The sequence below is a fragment of the Leuresthes tenuis genome, unplaced genomic scaffold (assembly GCF_036924035.1).
Source record: "Leuresthes tenuis unplaced genomic scaffold, fLeuTen1.0.hap1 SCAF_5, whole genome shotgun sequence".
Taxonomy (NCBI): domain Eukaryota; kingdom Metazoa; phylum Chordata; class Actinopteri; order Atheriniformes; family Atherinopsidae; genus Leuresthes; species Leuresthes tenuis.
Window position 1 is genome coordinate 26,597,001 of NW_027325359.1, and position 16,298 is coordinate 26,613,298.

The following is a 16,298-nucleotide window of genomic DNA, read 5'->3' on the forward strand; positions in this document are numbered from 1 at the left end:
GAAACGGCTTTAACACGCACTCCCGCTGCCGTACAATCATTTGCTGGCAGAACACCGACATTCACACCACGAAACGTCTTGCTGTGAGGCTGCAATACTTCCCACCACTCCATCCTGAAATAGTCGCCAAAAAAAATTGTAATCTATTCCTTTTAAATAAGCGACAGTCCTCAAAAAGAAGGTGAATCATCTTGATGACAAACAATCTTTGTTGATGACGTTGCAGCAGGATGGGGCGGGCTAAGTGCTCTGTAGCCGGGAGATTCGACTCCTGACTACAGTTATTTCTGCTGTGTGGAGTGGATATTATCAGTAAACTTACCATAACTAAACTCGTCAGGCTTGTATATTTGGCGTGCAGCAACAGTGCTACATGGAGAGCTTTTTCAGATTGGGATCGGCTACTGCTAACCTTTCATAGGTGGGTGTTTGCCTCTCAACGCACTGTTATTGCTAACACTAGCACTGCTAAGCCAGTTCGGTAACGTTACCTCGTTAGTTAGCCGCGCTTACGAGCCGACCAAGTGGGGGATTTTGCTAAAACTTTTAAACATTTTAACACCATAGGAAACACAATCAGTGGTTGTATTGTATATGTGACCTGAACGCATAAAGTTCAACATATCACTTAATTGTTGGTAGTATATCATCATCTCAAAAGTTAGCTATTTTGAGCTTCAGGTTCCGTGTTTTTGTTACAAATGATTTTGAATTGACCTGAACTAAAGCATTTCTGTTGTTGTTCTACAACATAAGTGTAATGATGATACTCTCCATCTGAAGACAAGTGCTAAAATGTATAATGCAGGTACAGTTGCCTTCTTTTGTATGAAGGCCTCCATGACCTCGGGCTGTAGTTTGATAAGTAGCCACAGAGCGCAGCGTGATGTTTAAATCCGAATCGATTACAGTGTGATTAGATGACTTTGTTGGTCAGTTCTGAGACAGCCACATGTTTCCGGACGAGTTCTGACTGTGCTAGCCAATGTTAGCTAACGGGCCGGTTTACTGGACTTGGCAGTCATCTAACTTTTGTCTCGGTGCGGCTTGTTCGTGCAAAGTTTGGTTTTACGATGCCTCTTGTTTGTGATTGGTTGTGCAATTCTTTCTCTAAATATAACTCTTTGTAATGTCTACGCGTTTAAATCTGGGTTTACTCGCTTTTGAAACTGCTATCTTAGTTTTACTGGATCCATTTTAGGCTTTCCGCTTGAAACGAATGAGGGATGAATGTCCAGTAATTGAAATATTGCAGGAGATATGGGGGAGTGAATCGGTGGAGGTTATATCAGGCTTTGGGGTCGTAGGCATTTCCATGCAACACGTTTTTAACAGTCGTGTAGTCTATTTAAATCCAGTTTTTATTAGCAGTTAATATCAAAATTGGTGTAATACTCTAAGACCTTTTGTTGAACATGATTCCTGTTGCTCTTGTTTATTGCATAATGTCTTAATAGATTGTCTAATGCAATTAGGCCATGTTCATGTATATCCTAGCCCATAATAAAAATACATTACAACATAAGAAATCCAGACATGGACAGGACTGTTTACGCACCATGTAGTATGCATGTTCTGTAAAATGAGCTAACCAGATGTTGTGGTAACTTTTTTTTCCCCCTTACACTGTCCAGATGGAGGCCATGGAGGTAGACTCTCCTGTGGAGGTGCAGGGAGGAGGCAGCGGGCAGCCAGATGTTGTTGCTGCTGAAGCGGTGGATCGGGCTGAGGATGCCAACCCACTGCATGTCATCTCTGACTCTGGCAGCAGTACCGAAGTGGACGAGGATGAGAATGACGAAGGGGAGGCAGCAGCTCGGGCACCTCTCAGGCTTCCTGCAACTTGGGCATTCAGTCAGAGGGCAGTGGATAGAGATACAGCTACACCTTCAGCAGCTCATGGGACACAGATACGGAGGAGACTCAGGTATCCATATTTGCACAGAGAGGGCCTGATTAATGGTTAACCTTCTTTACTTTATGCATACCTCTGAAATTGACCTCAGTTTGGCTGTGAAATATCCACAAATATTCTCTCCAGCTCGGGCTGGGCGATATGGGGAAAAAGTCATATCACAATATATATTTTTTATATCAGTTGATATCAGTATACTTAACCATATAAAACAAATCACTATCCTGTGAATTTTAAATGTTCCCTGTTACTCTTAATTGAGATTTGAAGATATCAGAAGGTTGATTTTTTTTTTTACTAAAATATGTATTTTCAGTCAAAGTTGAACATGACATGTAACACTATGCAGCTGTTTCAGATGAATACAGAACAGGTATTTTAGATGAAAATCCTGTCAGCTGTTTGCTCTCTAACAGCTCATGTCTCTTGCTGTTCGGGTGCTCTTTCCCGACCGCTCAGCTGATGTACACATCCCTCACACACGTGGTGAACTCACTCAGTTACTTGTATAAGAAACACACAGGAGACATGTTTCTCTGCGCTCGCTCGCTGGCTTCAGTGAGCAGGTGTCGCTCTCTTTATTAAACATTGACCGGGAACACAACTGCTTGTGTGTAAAGATTGTCTATAGCGACAGACATCGCACTCTAACATCAACTAATCAAAAAAAGTTTGCATTCTCCGTGCTCAAACGGGTGGGGCTGCTTCAGGTGATGAAAAAGATTAGCGGTGTTCCTCGTCTTTGTCGGAACACGTGTTCGACATTGCAGTGAACACTGTTTCGTCAAAAAGCATCCACACCACCGAACCTTTCGGGACCTTCTTATCAGCAATGTCACCCCTTACGCCTTGGGCTGTGTCTTCTGTCGTTTCTTCCGAGGGAGCACTCATTTTCTTTTTTTATGCGATTGGCTGCTGGCATGGCTCTATTCCAGCCACGTGATTGGTTCAGCGCGGCGCAACTCGCGTTGTCATTGGCTATTCGTTTTTTCTGTCAAAAGATGAACGAATGTAAGCTATCCTAAAGTATGTTTAATATCTCTGTCGAGGAAAAGTTATTCCTCGATAGTTATCGTTTTATCGCCAGGTCCCACTTCCAGCATGTGTACTTTGTTCGAATCAGTTTGTGTTGTTTGTTCGAATCAGTGTTTCCTGATGTGTTAAACCTGAGTTTGTGCTTCAGACAGGGCCTCAGGGTGCATTACCCCAGCCAAACTGCAGCACCCTCCAGAGGCTTCCCAGACTTCCTACTTCGAGCACCAGCTGCCAGCGTACCTGAGTCTGGCAGCACCACTGAACTTAGTGAGTCTGAGGATGAAGAGGAAAGAGAAGGTACATCTTCTGGTGCGCAGCCCACTGACCTGGTCCCATCTGCTAGTCCTGTCCAGAACCAACACACAGAACCGCAGGAAGCGAGTACAACAAGTGAGTCTGACCAAAAAACTTTAGAATTGTTAGTTTCGCCATATTGTCCAGCCATACCTGGTTTGTTTCTTTTCCTTTCTTATGCGTTTATTTGTTCATTGATTGATTTACTTTCCTCCACCTCTGCACAGACTCTGGTTCAGCTGCAGACAGTGAGAGGACAGAAGTTCAAATCCAAGGCAATCGGGTAACTTTGAAAGCGTCTCTGCTTTCCTGTTTTATTTATTCTGTCTTATTAACATTTTTGTTGCTGTGGCTCAGGGCAGAGCCTGCATGGCGTTCATTATACAATCTTTTTTTTAAATGAATCTTCAAAAAGGGCCGTTATACCTCTTCAGATTCAAATCCGCATCACATTTCTGAATTTCTTTCCATTATCTGTCATCTCCACCTTTAGCCAGCCCCAGCAGCGCAGTCATCCCACAATGAGGACAGTGAAGGCGACACTTGTGCCATCTGCTTTGAGGCATGGACCACAGCAGGCGAGCACAGACTGTCTGCTCTGCGCTGTGGACACTTGTTCGGCCACACATGTATACAGCGCTGGCTGAAAGCTCAGGGCTCGGCTGCCAAATGTCCACAGGTCAGTGAGGCCACTATACAGCGGAAATCTTATCAGTCAAATGTGGGTGCGTACAATTTAACTGTATATGCGTTTCCAGTGTTGAATTTTATTTCCTTTTGTTTTTAGTGCAACAAGAAAGCAAAGCGGACAGACATTGTGCTGCTGTACGCTCCAAAGCTGAGAGCCCTGGACAACTCGGAGCAAGAGAGCCTAAAGAAGTGAGTGATGGTCTCTCTGCTTCACACAGCAAGTGTGTTAGTCTGACTGAAGCTTACGGAGAAGCTGAAATAATTTATCCAGTTATTTGGGTAGTTTTTGTTATTTGGAATCCTCTGGGTGTGCTGGTACGCTGTTACATGTTGCAGTGATGTTTTTGAGAGAAACCGTTACTTTCTTTTGCATTGGGAGATTTTGCCGGAGTCGACAATTGACTTTTTAAAGTATTACTCGCAGGATACATTTATTTGTCCCAGCAACAACAAACAAAACCTGGTATTAATATGGTTAGTTTATTTCTAACATCAGTTATCAAATTGGCAATTCATCCAAAGCTTTTAATGTTTGCGTGTAGGTCTCTGGAGCAGGAGCAGTCTCTGAGAAGGAAAGCTGAACTGGAGTCTGCGCAGTACAAGCTCAAACTGCAGGTCGTCACCAACAAATATGGGCAGGCACAGCAGGAGCTTCAGGTATCTAAAATGTTTTGCATGGAGCTAAGTGTCAACAAAGCAAAGTGTGTGTCATGCTAAGGATTCTCACACTGCTGGGACGGATGAGCACATCTTGTTTGTAAGGTAAGGATGTGAAATGGGTCATTGAGGTTGTGCACCTCTGAGCTGGGCTGGCAGTGAAGATAGTGACAGAGCTGAACATGTAAGGAGCAGCCATTATGGGGGGGAACACTGCGCCCTAACCAAAGAGCAACATGGGCATCTTATTGGGGTGTGAACAGAGCTACTGTTTGGCTTTATGGCAGCTTCATCCAAGAGGCTGACTAATATGGGTTTCAAGTCAGGGCAGCTGATGACTGTGATATAATGCTGGTTTTGTTTGTTTGGTCCTGTTTAGTCGGTTTTCTTTTTCTTACCACACCTACTTCATTGCATGAGCCTTCGGAGCCTTTAGTCTGAACCTTTTTTTTATTCTGCTGTGTAAGCGTTATCTCTCAGATGGGAGCTGGCTGCCATTGCTCAAATCAACAAGAACAATGCGTAATTACACCATTTCTCTTCTGTGTATCAGCTCAGGGAGCAGCTTATTCCTTACTGTTTCTCTCGTTTCTTAAAAGCTTTGAACTATTGGGTAAAGATTTTTTTTAGACCTTCCTTTTACACTAGTGCCAAATTTAGGGGATGAGACCTGGAATCAGCCGGTGATCTCCGCTTGAAAGAGAGACCCTCTCCTCCATACATTAAACACTGATGCACTTTTTACAGTCAGGATGGAGCAAATAAAGGAACAACACTTATTTAATTCATTCACTGATGGAGCTGCAGTTTGTTTATCAGCATTCTAAATGAACAACTAATTGACAGAATTAATTGCATCCAGCCACACGTCGAAGGAATTTGATACCTTCAGTATCAGGTCACATTTGATTGTTTGAATGCAGCTCAAGTGAATTTGACACTGAGAAATAATGTGTAAAGTTGGAAATGACACTGATATGTGGACACATTATTTAGTCAATATGCAACTCAATACAGCCATATTTGTTCAGTCTTAACACTTCTGATTAATTCTTTGGTATTGAGCTGACATTTTAACCTGACACATCTGCTCTGTATCAAGGTTTCTAAGAATTGAATGACTTCAGGTCATCCTGGTTGAAATGTCGTCTCCTCTCATTGTGTTTGTTTAGGAGCTGAAGGCCTTGATGGCTCAGACTGGCAGGAGCTCAGTCCCCTCCTCTTCCTTGTCGACTTCCCTTCTCCTTAGTCAGTCTCAGCGGGCCGACGGTTCCAAGACGGCTCAGTACAGCTTCTCAAAGGCGGTGCTGGTGTCTCAGGCAGGAGGCTGCAGGGTTTTATCTTACTGTGAACCTCTGAGCTGCCTGCTGGCCTCTCAACCATCCCCTCACTCCACACTAGTGCCTGGTGAGATGTCATCCGTTCTCCCTTCTTATTTCTTTTTGACCCGTGAGCAACTGGGTCATGGTTCTCTGTTCACCTCTTTGTTGCACAACATGGCACTGGAGATGAGAGAGTAACGCATCAGATGTGTTACCCTGACTTGATTTAACAGTTGGATCTCTTTTCAGGTTGTGGTGTGAAGAAGGTGAGCGTTGTGAACATGAAAGCGAGTCAGTACGTTCCCATCCACAGTAAGCAGATCAGAGGTCTGTCCTTTAACAGGCAGAACGACAGTCTGCTACTGTCTGCTGCACTGGACAATACCATTAAACTGACCAGGTACGAACACGTTGGCCTGTCACTGGGAGTTTTTTTTTTTTCTTTTCTTGCTTTGGGATCTATACCTGCCAACTTTTTCCTGCAGACCTTTTTTCCAGTTATTGATTTGGATTCAGTTAAGCTAAAACTTAGCCACAGCTGTGCTGTAGTGACTGGCCCTGCAGCTAAATAAGGGTGGTTGATGTCAGGTATTTCTCAACTGTAACAGATGAAGGAGCAGCAGCACAATAGAGCCATTGAAGGTACTGAAATGCTGACTGAAATGACACTTGTTTGTCTGTTTTTGTTGGATAGATGAAAGTGTCCTCCAGATTTATGCACAGTGATAGGAAAATTGTAACTGGCTTATAGCTGTAAAACCTCAGGCTTTTCTTGTCTTTGATCAAATTGAGCTTTGTGTATTTTGCAGTCTGCTGACCAACACAGTGGTTCAGACCTATAACGCAGGTAAACCAGTGTGGAGCTGTTGCTGGTGTCTGGACAACAGTAACTATGTCTACGCTGGTCTGAGTAATGGCTCGGTGCTCATCTACGACACCAGAGACACCAGCACACACATCCAGGAGCTGGAGCCGCTACGCTCCAGGTATATATGCACATATACAAGCACTCCTGATTCATCTGTGAAAAAGAGCTGCTCAGATAAATCAAGCGTGTGGCTTTCTTTGGACGTAGCCTCTAAGGAGCCAGTGAGATAACCACAGGTCCATTAGGGCATCATTTACTGTCTTTCTGGGTATGTTCTAATACTATGAACTCTGATGTTTCTAGATGTCCGGTAGCATCTCTATGCTATGTCCCACGAGCAGCGTCCAGCTCGTTCCCCTGTGGCGGGCTTATCGCTGGCTCTCTTGAGGGTGGCTGTTTCTGGGAGCAGGTGAATGAAACGACCTACAGACCGCATGTTCTGCCACTGGAGAATGGCTGCACGGACATCCAGGTGGAGACAGAGAGCAGACACTGTCTGGTCACATACAGGCCTGGTAAGACACTCAAACCCTTAAGATAATACATCTGTCTAAATTAGGGCCGGGATTAATTAAGATTAATTAATTACACAAAAATGAATGTGTTAAAAAAAAAAAATTACCGCATTTTAATCGCACTTATTTTTGCACCGTGGAAAGTTTCTCACTGGATGAGTTTCAGGCATACCGATTATATTGGCGCACAGACTAACATTCGTGTCTTCAGTCATAGGGTAGGGCTATAGCCCCCCCAAGAATTGTGTTAGCCTGCTCCAACACACCTGATTCAGATCGATGCCTCATTAGCAGGCTTGTGCAGAACTTAACAATCTTTTGAAGGGATCCATTTCATCTGAATCAGGTGTGTTGAAGCAGGGAAACGTCTAAATATTTTGTATACCAGCTACCAGGAAGACCCTTTTTTTTTTTTTCAGCCTTCAAATATGGACCCTTTTTATTGAATTTATATTCACATTGAAATTATAACATTGACTTGAGCTCCACCGCTGTATGGGTTAGCCGCACCGTAGTTGAAACAGGAAAAATACTCTGGCGCCACCACTGACTTCAGACAACAACAAACCACAGTGAACAACAGTCAAACATGAAGAAGAAGCTTTGGTTGGCCCTGTGGATGGGAAATTTTGTTGTATAAAACAGACTGATGGGATGGTCGGTAGCGTAGCTGTAGGTTTTGCAAGCGCCCCGTATATAGAGGCTACAGTCCTCGCTGCAGTCAGCCCCGGTTCGAATCCCGCATCGGACGGCCTTTTAATGCGTGTCATTCCCCCGCTCTCTGCTTTCTGTCTCTTTTCATCTGTCCTGTCCATTAAAAAGCTTTAAAAAAAACGTACGGATGGAAGGAAGCATCGATAAGAGCACGGTTGATCACTCTGATTGGCTTTTTGGTGCAGTGAATGCAACCTGTTGATTAATGTGATGCACACTGTTATTCTTCAATGCATGAGGCTTAAATGCTTAATGAAAGTATATATGTATAAGACAATCATGTAAGTCTGTGTGTGTGTTAGATTAGACTGAAACTCGTGTTTTGAGTCTAACACATGAAACCAAACCTACAGTAACTGAGCTAGAACTATGGCTTCACTGTAACTTAGATTCCAGGCCAAGCTGATAAAAGAATCTTGTGTTTTTATGTCAGTTATGGTGATGAGCAAAATACCTATTCAGCTGATCCATTCATTAGAATCAACAGCTTATCCCTGTGAACAAATGGAAGTATGTCAGTATGTTAATTATTACTGTAATACATTGTTTGAAGAGTGAATGGAAATGTGGGGGAGAATGATGGGACCCAACAAATAGATGCTGGCAGAATATATGCAGCATGTCTGCTTATTGCACTTGCACTTTGTTTGGTGAATAGCGCACACACACACACACACACACACTTGCGTTACATTGACCCCTCTCCTCCACATGCAGTAAGCTTTATTTTTGGGTTACACTGCTACCAGCTGGGCGATTTACTTGCAACTTTTAAGCTTTTTCAGCAACGTTTAGCTGCCTGTTCCTGCTGCCGAGGGAAGCTCCAAATAAATACATACTGCTTTATTTTTTTATATAATAATGATCTGTATTTATTATTTCTTTTAGTCATATATTTATGTTTGTACACAGTTGCATATCCTCACACATGGACATCCACAACACACAGCAGTGCAGTGAGTGGTAAATGCATGCATACGTACATTTAGGGTTTGGATGTAACCCAAACCCTACCATATATACATGCATAATACACATAGCATGCACAGATATTGGCTAATTATCCCCTTTATCGTCTATTTTATCAAGTTCATATCAATAAATGTCTCCATAACACTTGATTTTGTATAAATCTCTTTAGTTCCCCCTCATCCACGTCCATTTTGAAGATCTTTATTTTTTTAAAGACTTTTCCCCACAAACGTCTCTGCTGCAGGACGCTCCAACCCGTCGCTGCGCTGTGTCCTGATGGCTCTGAACCGAACTCCTCAGCAGGACTCCACTCAGCTTCCCAGCTGCTCCTGCTCACCAGTGCAGACATTCAGCGCCGGCTCGTCCTGCAAGTTGCTCACAAAGAACGCCGTCTTCAGGAATCCAGACGGAAGTGGAATGCTGGTCTGTGCTGGGGACGAGGCTTCCAACTCTACCATGGTAAGTCCTTTGTGTTTGTGTGTAGAAATTAAGTTAAAAGTTGATTATTTTTCCCAGATTTACTGTTTTTGTTTTTTAAAGAGCCATGAATGATTTTTATTTTAAATAGCAAAAACATGCACAAATAGTCTTCCCAATTTACAATAAAGTCTAAAGTGATTACTTTAGCTTTTTTATTTCAATTTTAGAAGCTGGGTTCAGCCGTCTATCTCTGTTTCATCTTTCTGTCTTCATGTTTTTGGCTAACCACACCTGGTTCTCCTTAGGTGTGGAATGCAGGCAGCGGCTCTCTGCTCCAGAAGCTTCCAGCCGACCTTCCTGTGTTGGACATCAACCCTTTCTCAGTGAATGGCGAGCACTTTCTGGCCTCTCTTACAGAGAAGATGCTGAAGCTCTACAGATGGGAGTGAATGGGCATGACTTACTGTGTGTGAGCTGCTGCTCTCCAGGAAACCGCACCACAGTCCCAGAGCACAAGGAAACATTGCATTCTGGGTGAAAATGTGGACATTTACATGCTGCTAAACTTTTACACAGGAAAAAAAAACCACCCATAACAGATTACTGGGAGTGAAGGAAACTTTTCTTATACCTTTTTTTAGAAACAAATATAATATACTTCAAAACCATCTTCCATGTGACGCCTGCAGAGGCCGGTCGTCTCTTCTTATGGTGAAGTGTTTGGGGATATTTTTTTTTTATGGTTCTAGAACCGATGAAAGTGTTACTTTTGAGGAAAACGTGCACACCGTTGTGTTGGTACGTTGTGGTTCTACAGATCACGCTTATTTAGCCCATCTGCCCTTTTAAGGGCTCTAAGAAGTGTTGGAATATATTAACAGTTGGTGATTGCTGATGGTGACAGCGTTTAAATCAGTGTGAAACCCAAAGATATTCAGGATAAACCTAAACAAGTCACTGTTGTTTGGGCTGTTGTGTAATTGTTAAGTCACCTGTAGATTAAGACTTTGTCGATGCAAGTGTGAAATATTAAAACTGTTGACGCTGGTTTGTCTGCAGCCAGTAGATTTAAACATCAGCAGTTTTCCATATCCTATCACATTTCATATGGACACGCCTCCCTCCACAGCAGGACTACATTGAAAATAAAGTTTTGGGATTTTTGACAAGTGTCGGCATCACCTGTTCTTTAGTGAAACTTTCAGTCCAAGCTTAGATTTTTTTTTTTTTTTTTTTTTTTTTTTTTTTTTAAATAGTGCATTGCCTTCCCGCAACTATGTAATCATGCTTTAATCCACCTTAAAGAATGCTCCAAAATAATTTGGTTCCAGCAGCAACACCACAAACATAATATTCCTTTGATAGGTAAAGTGATGAGATGCCGTAAAAATCTTTGACTTGCAGGCACTGAACTCAAGTTTAGAACCACAGACATTTTTTTCTTTTTTTTTTTCCCCCTCTGCATTTTGTTCAAAGAGGACGACTTTAGGCTTCTCCCTATTGACATTTTCACTCCAAAAGGAATGTTAAGTGCCAAGTGATCTGTTGTTGTGAATGTTACTTTCTTATTTTTATTTTAAAGTTGTATATATGTATATTTGTTAAAAATTGTGTACAACGTCCAAATTAATAAAATTGTGAGTTATTTTTAATTGAAGTTATCAGATCGGTCCCTTTGATCATAATTTCACAATCCCTTCACTTTTGTACCGATTTTAACAATTTCTTGTAGCAAGTATTGAGCAGTAAACCACAGTGTTGGAATTTCAGTGTTGTAAACACAATAAATGCAAATAGTGGAGCGTCAAATAGTATTTAGACCCCTAAATACTATTTAAAATACTAATAGTATATAATTAATCCTGTTGGGTTATATTTGAATATTCTAAATGTGTTTAGTCTAAACATGGTATCGCTTTGCAATGTTTTTCTTAATTAATATTGTGTGTAGAAATGTGAGGAAAAGATATGGAAAGTGAAGCTCAGAGTTGACAACACTAAAGTTACAGTCCCATAATCACTCCTGTGCTATCTGCAGGCCATTTGGTGGGATGATTAAATCAATCAAATTTTGCTCAACAGCATAATTGAGGAATATGCTGCTTTCGTGGTAAATTTGTTAATCCCCCCTCGACATTCCAGAGGTCCAAATGTGATACAAATTTGAAGGCCTGATTCGCAGGGTTTCTTCCCAAGAGCTGATGCTGAAATGTGTCTCCTTGAAAACAATGACACCAGCTTAAATCTGAGGTGTGAATGGTTGACTTTAGATGATGAATTTTGGAGCTTTGTGTGGTCCTCCTGTGGGGAAACTTTTTGGTAGTGATCTATAACTTGTTTTTTAATTTTTGTGACGACTGTCAATGGTTCAGACCCCCCAGCCTGAATTGGATTAATATGGTGTACAAGATGGATAGATTTATATCGCTTTTATCACACATTACTCCCCAAAATACAAACTTTTCATTAAAAATAATCATAATTAATAAAACTTGGCTGCAGAAGTCAGAAGTTCACATATGTTGGTACTGAAATTCTTCATGTTTGTAGCACCTTTAACCTTATGTCTCGGTCTTATGATGCTTAGAGCTTTACAGTGTAATTCTCATGCGCTCAGTGCTAACTGGTAAACTCTTGCACTTTCAGAACTGGTTTGCATCGTTTGATCATATTAATTTTCCATTAAATGAGGGAGTATTGGAGAAATACTTTATAGGTGGCTACGTGATTGGATGAGTAGGAGTATGGACATAAGACGTAGCAAAATTTCCCAGAAGCTCCTGAACTCAGCAGCAGTCTTAGTGACTCTACGAAGATGGCGGACTGTAGACGTGTTCCTCTGCTCCTGATTTTGATGTGCGTCTTATTGTTTGTGCATCCCATTCGAGGAGAAAACAACGTTGTCGCTAAACTTGCCGCCAATGCTGAGAACCTACAGAATCCAGCCGGAGGTCTGGGACCCGCTGTAGTAAACCCAGTAGCCCCTGAGAGGAACCAGGGGGCTGGGGCCTCGCTTACTCGGAGGCGCACTACCGGCTGGAAGTTGGCTGAGGAGGCGGTATGCAGGGAGGACCTGACCCGGCTTTGCCCCAAACATTCCTGGAACAACAACCTGGCGGTACTGGAATGTCTTCAGGACAAGAAAGAAGTAAGTGAAAGGGAGCAGGTCCCGTTGTGTGGGCTTAGAAGCAGGGTGTGTCTGTTGTACAAACCAGTTAGCATTAGCCTCTACATTTAGCAAGATGCTAGCTCCTATATTTTGAGAACGTCATGTCAAATAGCGATATAAAATGCAGAAAGTTTTGATTGACCTCCATTGTCAGTATAAGACCCACTGCAACACAAGGTTTAAAACGTGTTCATAAACTTTAGTATTCCATTTTGAGTTCGGCATGAAGAAAGATCACCACTGACTCTTATTTTCCTTACAGCATGAACATTTTTTATTCGTGTCTCCTTATATTTCTAACGTTGCAAAGGTATGAGTCGAAAATGTTGATTTAATACAACAGCCAAAAAACAAACAAACTAACATCAACTGTGTTCTGTGGAACATTTTAAAGCCATGCACTTAGTTTGTCTTATTTTGTGTAAATCAGCTGTGGGATTAAATATGATCATATCAAGGTTGTTCTGAGTAGTTGCAGCCCGGAGCATAACGTTTAACAGTCCTGGTAGAGAAAGTTTTGAGTTGAGTTTTAAACCGAATGAGCAAATACTTCATTAGGAAGAGGTACAACTCCAGTACTTTTTCAGGGACTAAACTCAAATCAGTTTCCATTTTTTCTTGACGTAGAATCTAGCCTCCCAGTATGCATCTTTAGCCAAGTCTCTTTTCGAAGTCTTGCAGTGATTTTTATGATGCAAAGTTGCTTTTGGGACCCATAGGCTCTTCTCCAGAGATCACCCCAGGACTGAGGCTGATTGCTCACTGAATTGTTTAAGCTCTTTAGCTGGCAGTCAACAGCAGAACTGCAGCAGACTAAGATCTCCATATCCTACAGCAGAGGTTTCCAGCAGGGCCTTGATTTGTGCCCATTACCTGCTTGCACACAATCATAAGAATGTCTTCCAGCTAAAGTCATGTTAAAGTGCTCTGTGTTTAGACGGTTTGTAGAAAATGTTGGGCAATGAGCCTCTGAGAAAAGCTAAAAGACCATTTTTAAAGAATCAGACAATGCACCAAGTGAAATAAAAGGGGGGATTAGTTTGACCATAAAAATGACAGCAAAATGTAGTTTAGGAAACATGACAAGTGTTAATTGTGTAATCCCATATGCAAAACACAATGTTTTGCTTTTATTCCACAAGCATGAGGAACAAGCATGCCCATTGTGGTGGAGGGCCACCAGGTGTTAGTTGATAATGACTTGTTGCTAATGGTTTATAACACCTTTATTATGTTCAGCCTTTAAGGGACAGAGAAAAGTTTCATTCTTTACTGAAGAATGGTTGTCCCACTTGAATCCAAATGAACACTTTTGTTTTTAACACTTGGTTTCATCCTTATGCTCCCTTTTTTAATGTAGATATTAAAGCACAAGTTCCTGCATTAAAAAGCGTAAAGAAATGATTTTATCTACTGTGTGTGTGTGTGTGTGTGTGTGTGTGTGTGTGTGTGTGTGTATCCCCTGAAACTTACCTAAACTTGTCAGTAAATATAGATTACTTTATTGTCATGTTACAAGTCTTCTAGGTTTCCTACTGTGATAGTATTGTTACTTAGAAGTTCTCATTTTAGTAAAAGTTTACAGGAAAATCACCAGACAAAGTTCTTTGTTTTGTTGTGGTTTACTGCTTAAACTGATGCGCTGTTGTGGTTTGCTGGTTAACCTGCATGCAGTTTAAGATCTCATGAACCTGGTTTCGAGTCTGAAGTCTTGTAGCAACCGTGGAGACCAGCTCTTTTCAGAACGCCCTGTGAACAACTCAACTGGCACTCTACTGCTGCATTCTGGTTCAAGGATGACATTAAGAGCTGCTTTTAGACTTGTTGCAGTTTTGTTTTCTCCGTTTCTCCCTGCCTGCTGTCACTTCTGCTGGTGGCTGTGGTTTTGTGTACGTGGTGCTGATCCTCCAGAGTCCAGAGGGAGGAGGCTCTGGAGATTGAGGACCTGACTCTGTTCTTTTGACCATATGAAGCCATTTGTTAGTTATTTGTCCTCCTTGTTATACAAAGTCTGATAATTACAGCTCCTTTACAGTACCTGTGGAACAACACAGGGAATTAGCAGTGTTTGTGCTAACTTGAAAGACAGTTTCTGTTGAAGCTTTTGATGATACTATCATTTTTACTTCTTGCATTTCCCTGTCTGAGAAGGTGCCAATCTAAACTGCTCTGAAATCCAGTCATTAAACAGTGTTTTTTTTCTTTTCTTCACCTAATGTTTTAGCACTAAAATTGTACCATGTACTCCAACAAATGTATTTGATTTCGACCCCACTTTACTATCAAGTGGCAGAGCAAATTACAAGCAGGGTAGTGAAATGTAACACACTGACTACATGAAGATTGTCTATAATTAGACAGCTTAATCTCTGTGATCTATGGACTAACAGTGGTTTTAGCAGTTCTTAAGTCACAGGCTCCTCATTGTCTACACCCAGATTAATCAGTCCTTGTATTATAAAGACTAACACAGACTGATAATCACTTTTGCTGAATCTTTCCAGTTTAAAAGTGTAGATTAATAGCTAGCAGTTCACAAAAAATAAGACTAAACAACTTTCAAAAGCAGAATAAAGCAACAATATTTGAAAGGCCTCTTATTTCACTGCACTAGGATATTTTGTTATTAGAGAATTTTGTGGTCTGGTATGATAATATTGTAATAGCAATCATTTGAATTAATATTAGAAAGACTTTGCTGCCACTGCTATTGTAGTAGGTTGTACCGTTCTCCCAGCTGACTCAGTCACTTGTTCGCCTGTTGCTATTTTTCTCTTAGCTGTGTATGAAGATGACATTCTTGTTCCCTGTGAGGTCCAGACTGAATGTTAGATTGGGCATTCTGACAAAAATGCCCATGGTTTTACCTTTATGCTGTCATTATAATCAATAATCTTAGATGCCTTATAATAAAAAAACAAGCAGAATTCGCTGTCAGTGTTGGCAGATAGCTTCTCGGGTGATTAAGGATGTCATGAGAACCGATACTTCAATACTTCAGTCAATGCAACGATTCTAAAAACGTGATTGTACTCATTTTTCTACAGTACCGTAGGTACCAGGGATGCAGTTCCTCCTGGTGTGACGTGGGCAGCATATACACGTTCTAGTGTGCCGTTAAATGCCAAAGTAAAACGGAAGATGGCAGCTGCAGCAACTGCTCCGCCTTGACTCGTCAAAAAGAAAAATACTAACAGTCATGTCTGGAAGTACTTTGCGTTTGAGGCGGATGGTAAATGGTAAATGGTAAATGGACTTGTACTTGTATAGCGCTTTTCTAGTCTAGCTGACCACTCAAAGCGCTTCACTACATGCCGCATTCACCCCACTCACACACATTCATACAGCACGTCTTAGGATATAACTACGTGCTTTCTAAGCATTCACACACATTCATACCCCCAATGATACACTGGGGGAGCAACGTGGGGTTCAGTGTCTTGCCCAAGGACGCTTCGACATGTATCCTGGGGAAGCCAGAGTCGAACCACCGATTGGTGGGCGACTGCTCTTCCTCCTGAGCTACAGCCGCCTACAGGATGATCAGGGATCAATAATAGATTCGCAAAAACCAAGATGCAAATGGTACCAAAGAGCTTTTCAAATGAAAGGAAGGAAACACTTCCAATTTAGCGAAGCAGCTCAAAGACAGACATCCAGATTTATTCAAAGAATTCAAGGTGAGTCAGTTTCAAGGCATGTTAAGGTTCACTTTGCGGGCAAATTC

At 41.8% G+C, this 16,298-nt stretch overlaps 2 protein-coding genes across 2 annotated transcripts in view; both read left to right on the forward strand.

Annotated features, from left to right (window-relative positions):
* Positions 1-229: 229 nt before the first annotated feature.
* rfwd3 (ring finger and WD repeat domain 3) lies at positions 230-10,949 on the forward strand. The gene is made up of 13 exons (XM_072386511.1): positions 230-421; positions 1,635-1,927; positions 3,099-3,340; positions 3,472-3,527; positions 3,738-3,923; positions 4,032-4,123; positions 4,477-4,591; positions 5,764-5,998; positions 6,163-6,313; positions 6,723-6,899; positions 7,085-7,296; positions 9,227-9,441; positions 9,708-10,949. Exons 2-13 carry the CDS (start codon positions 1,635-1,637, stop codon positions 9,849-9,851), a joined length of 2,118 nt encoding a protein of 705 aa, XP_072242612.1. The 5' UTR covers positions 230-421; the 3' UTR covers positions 9,852-10,949.
* Positions 10,950-12,187: 1,238 nt separating this feature from the next.
* Positions 12,188-16,298, forward strand: part of glg1a (golgi glycoprotein 1a) — a 45,810-nt gene continuing 41,699 nt past the window's right edge. Inside the window, exon 1 of the mRNA XM_072386518.1 lies at positions 12,188-12,550. Within this exon, the coding sequence (XP_072242619.1) occupies positions 12,218-12,550 (333 nt within the window). The 5' untranslated portion in view covers positions 12,188-12,217. The remainder of the gene's footprint in view (positions 12,551-16,298) is intronic.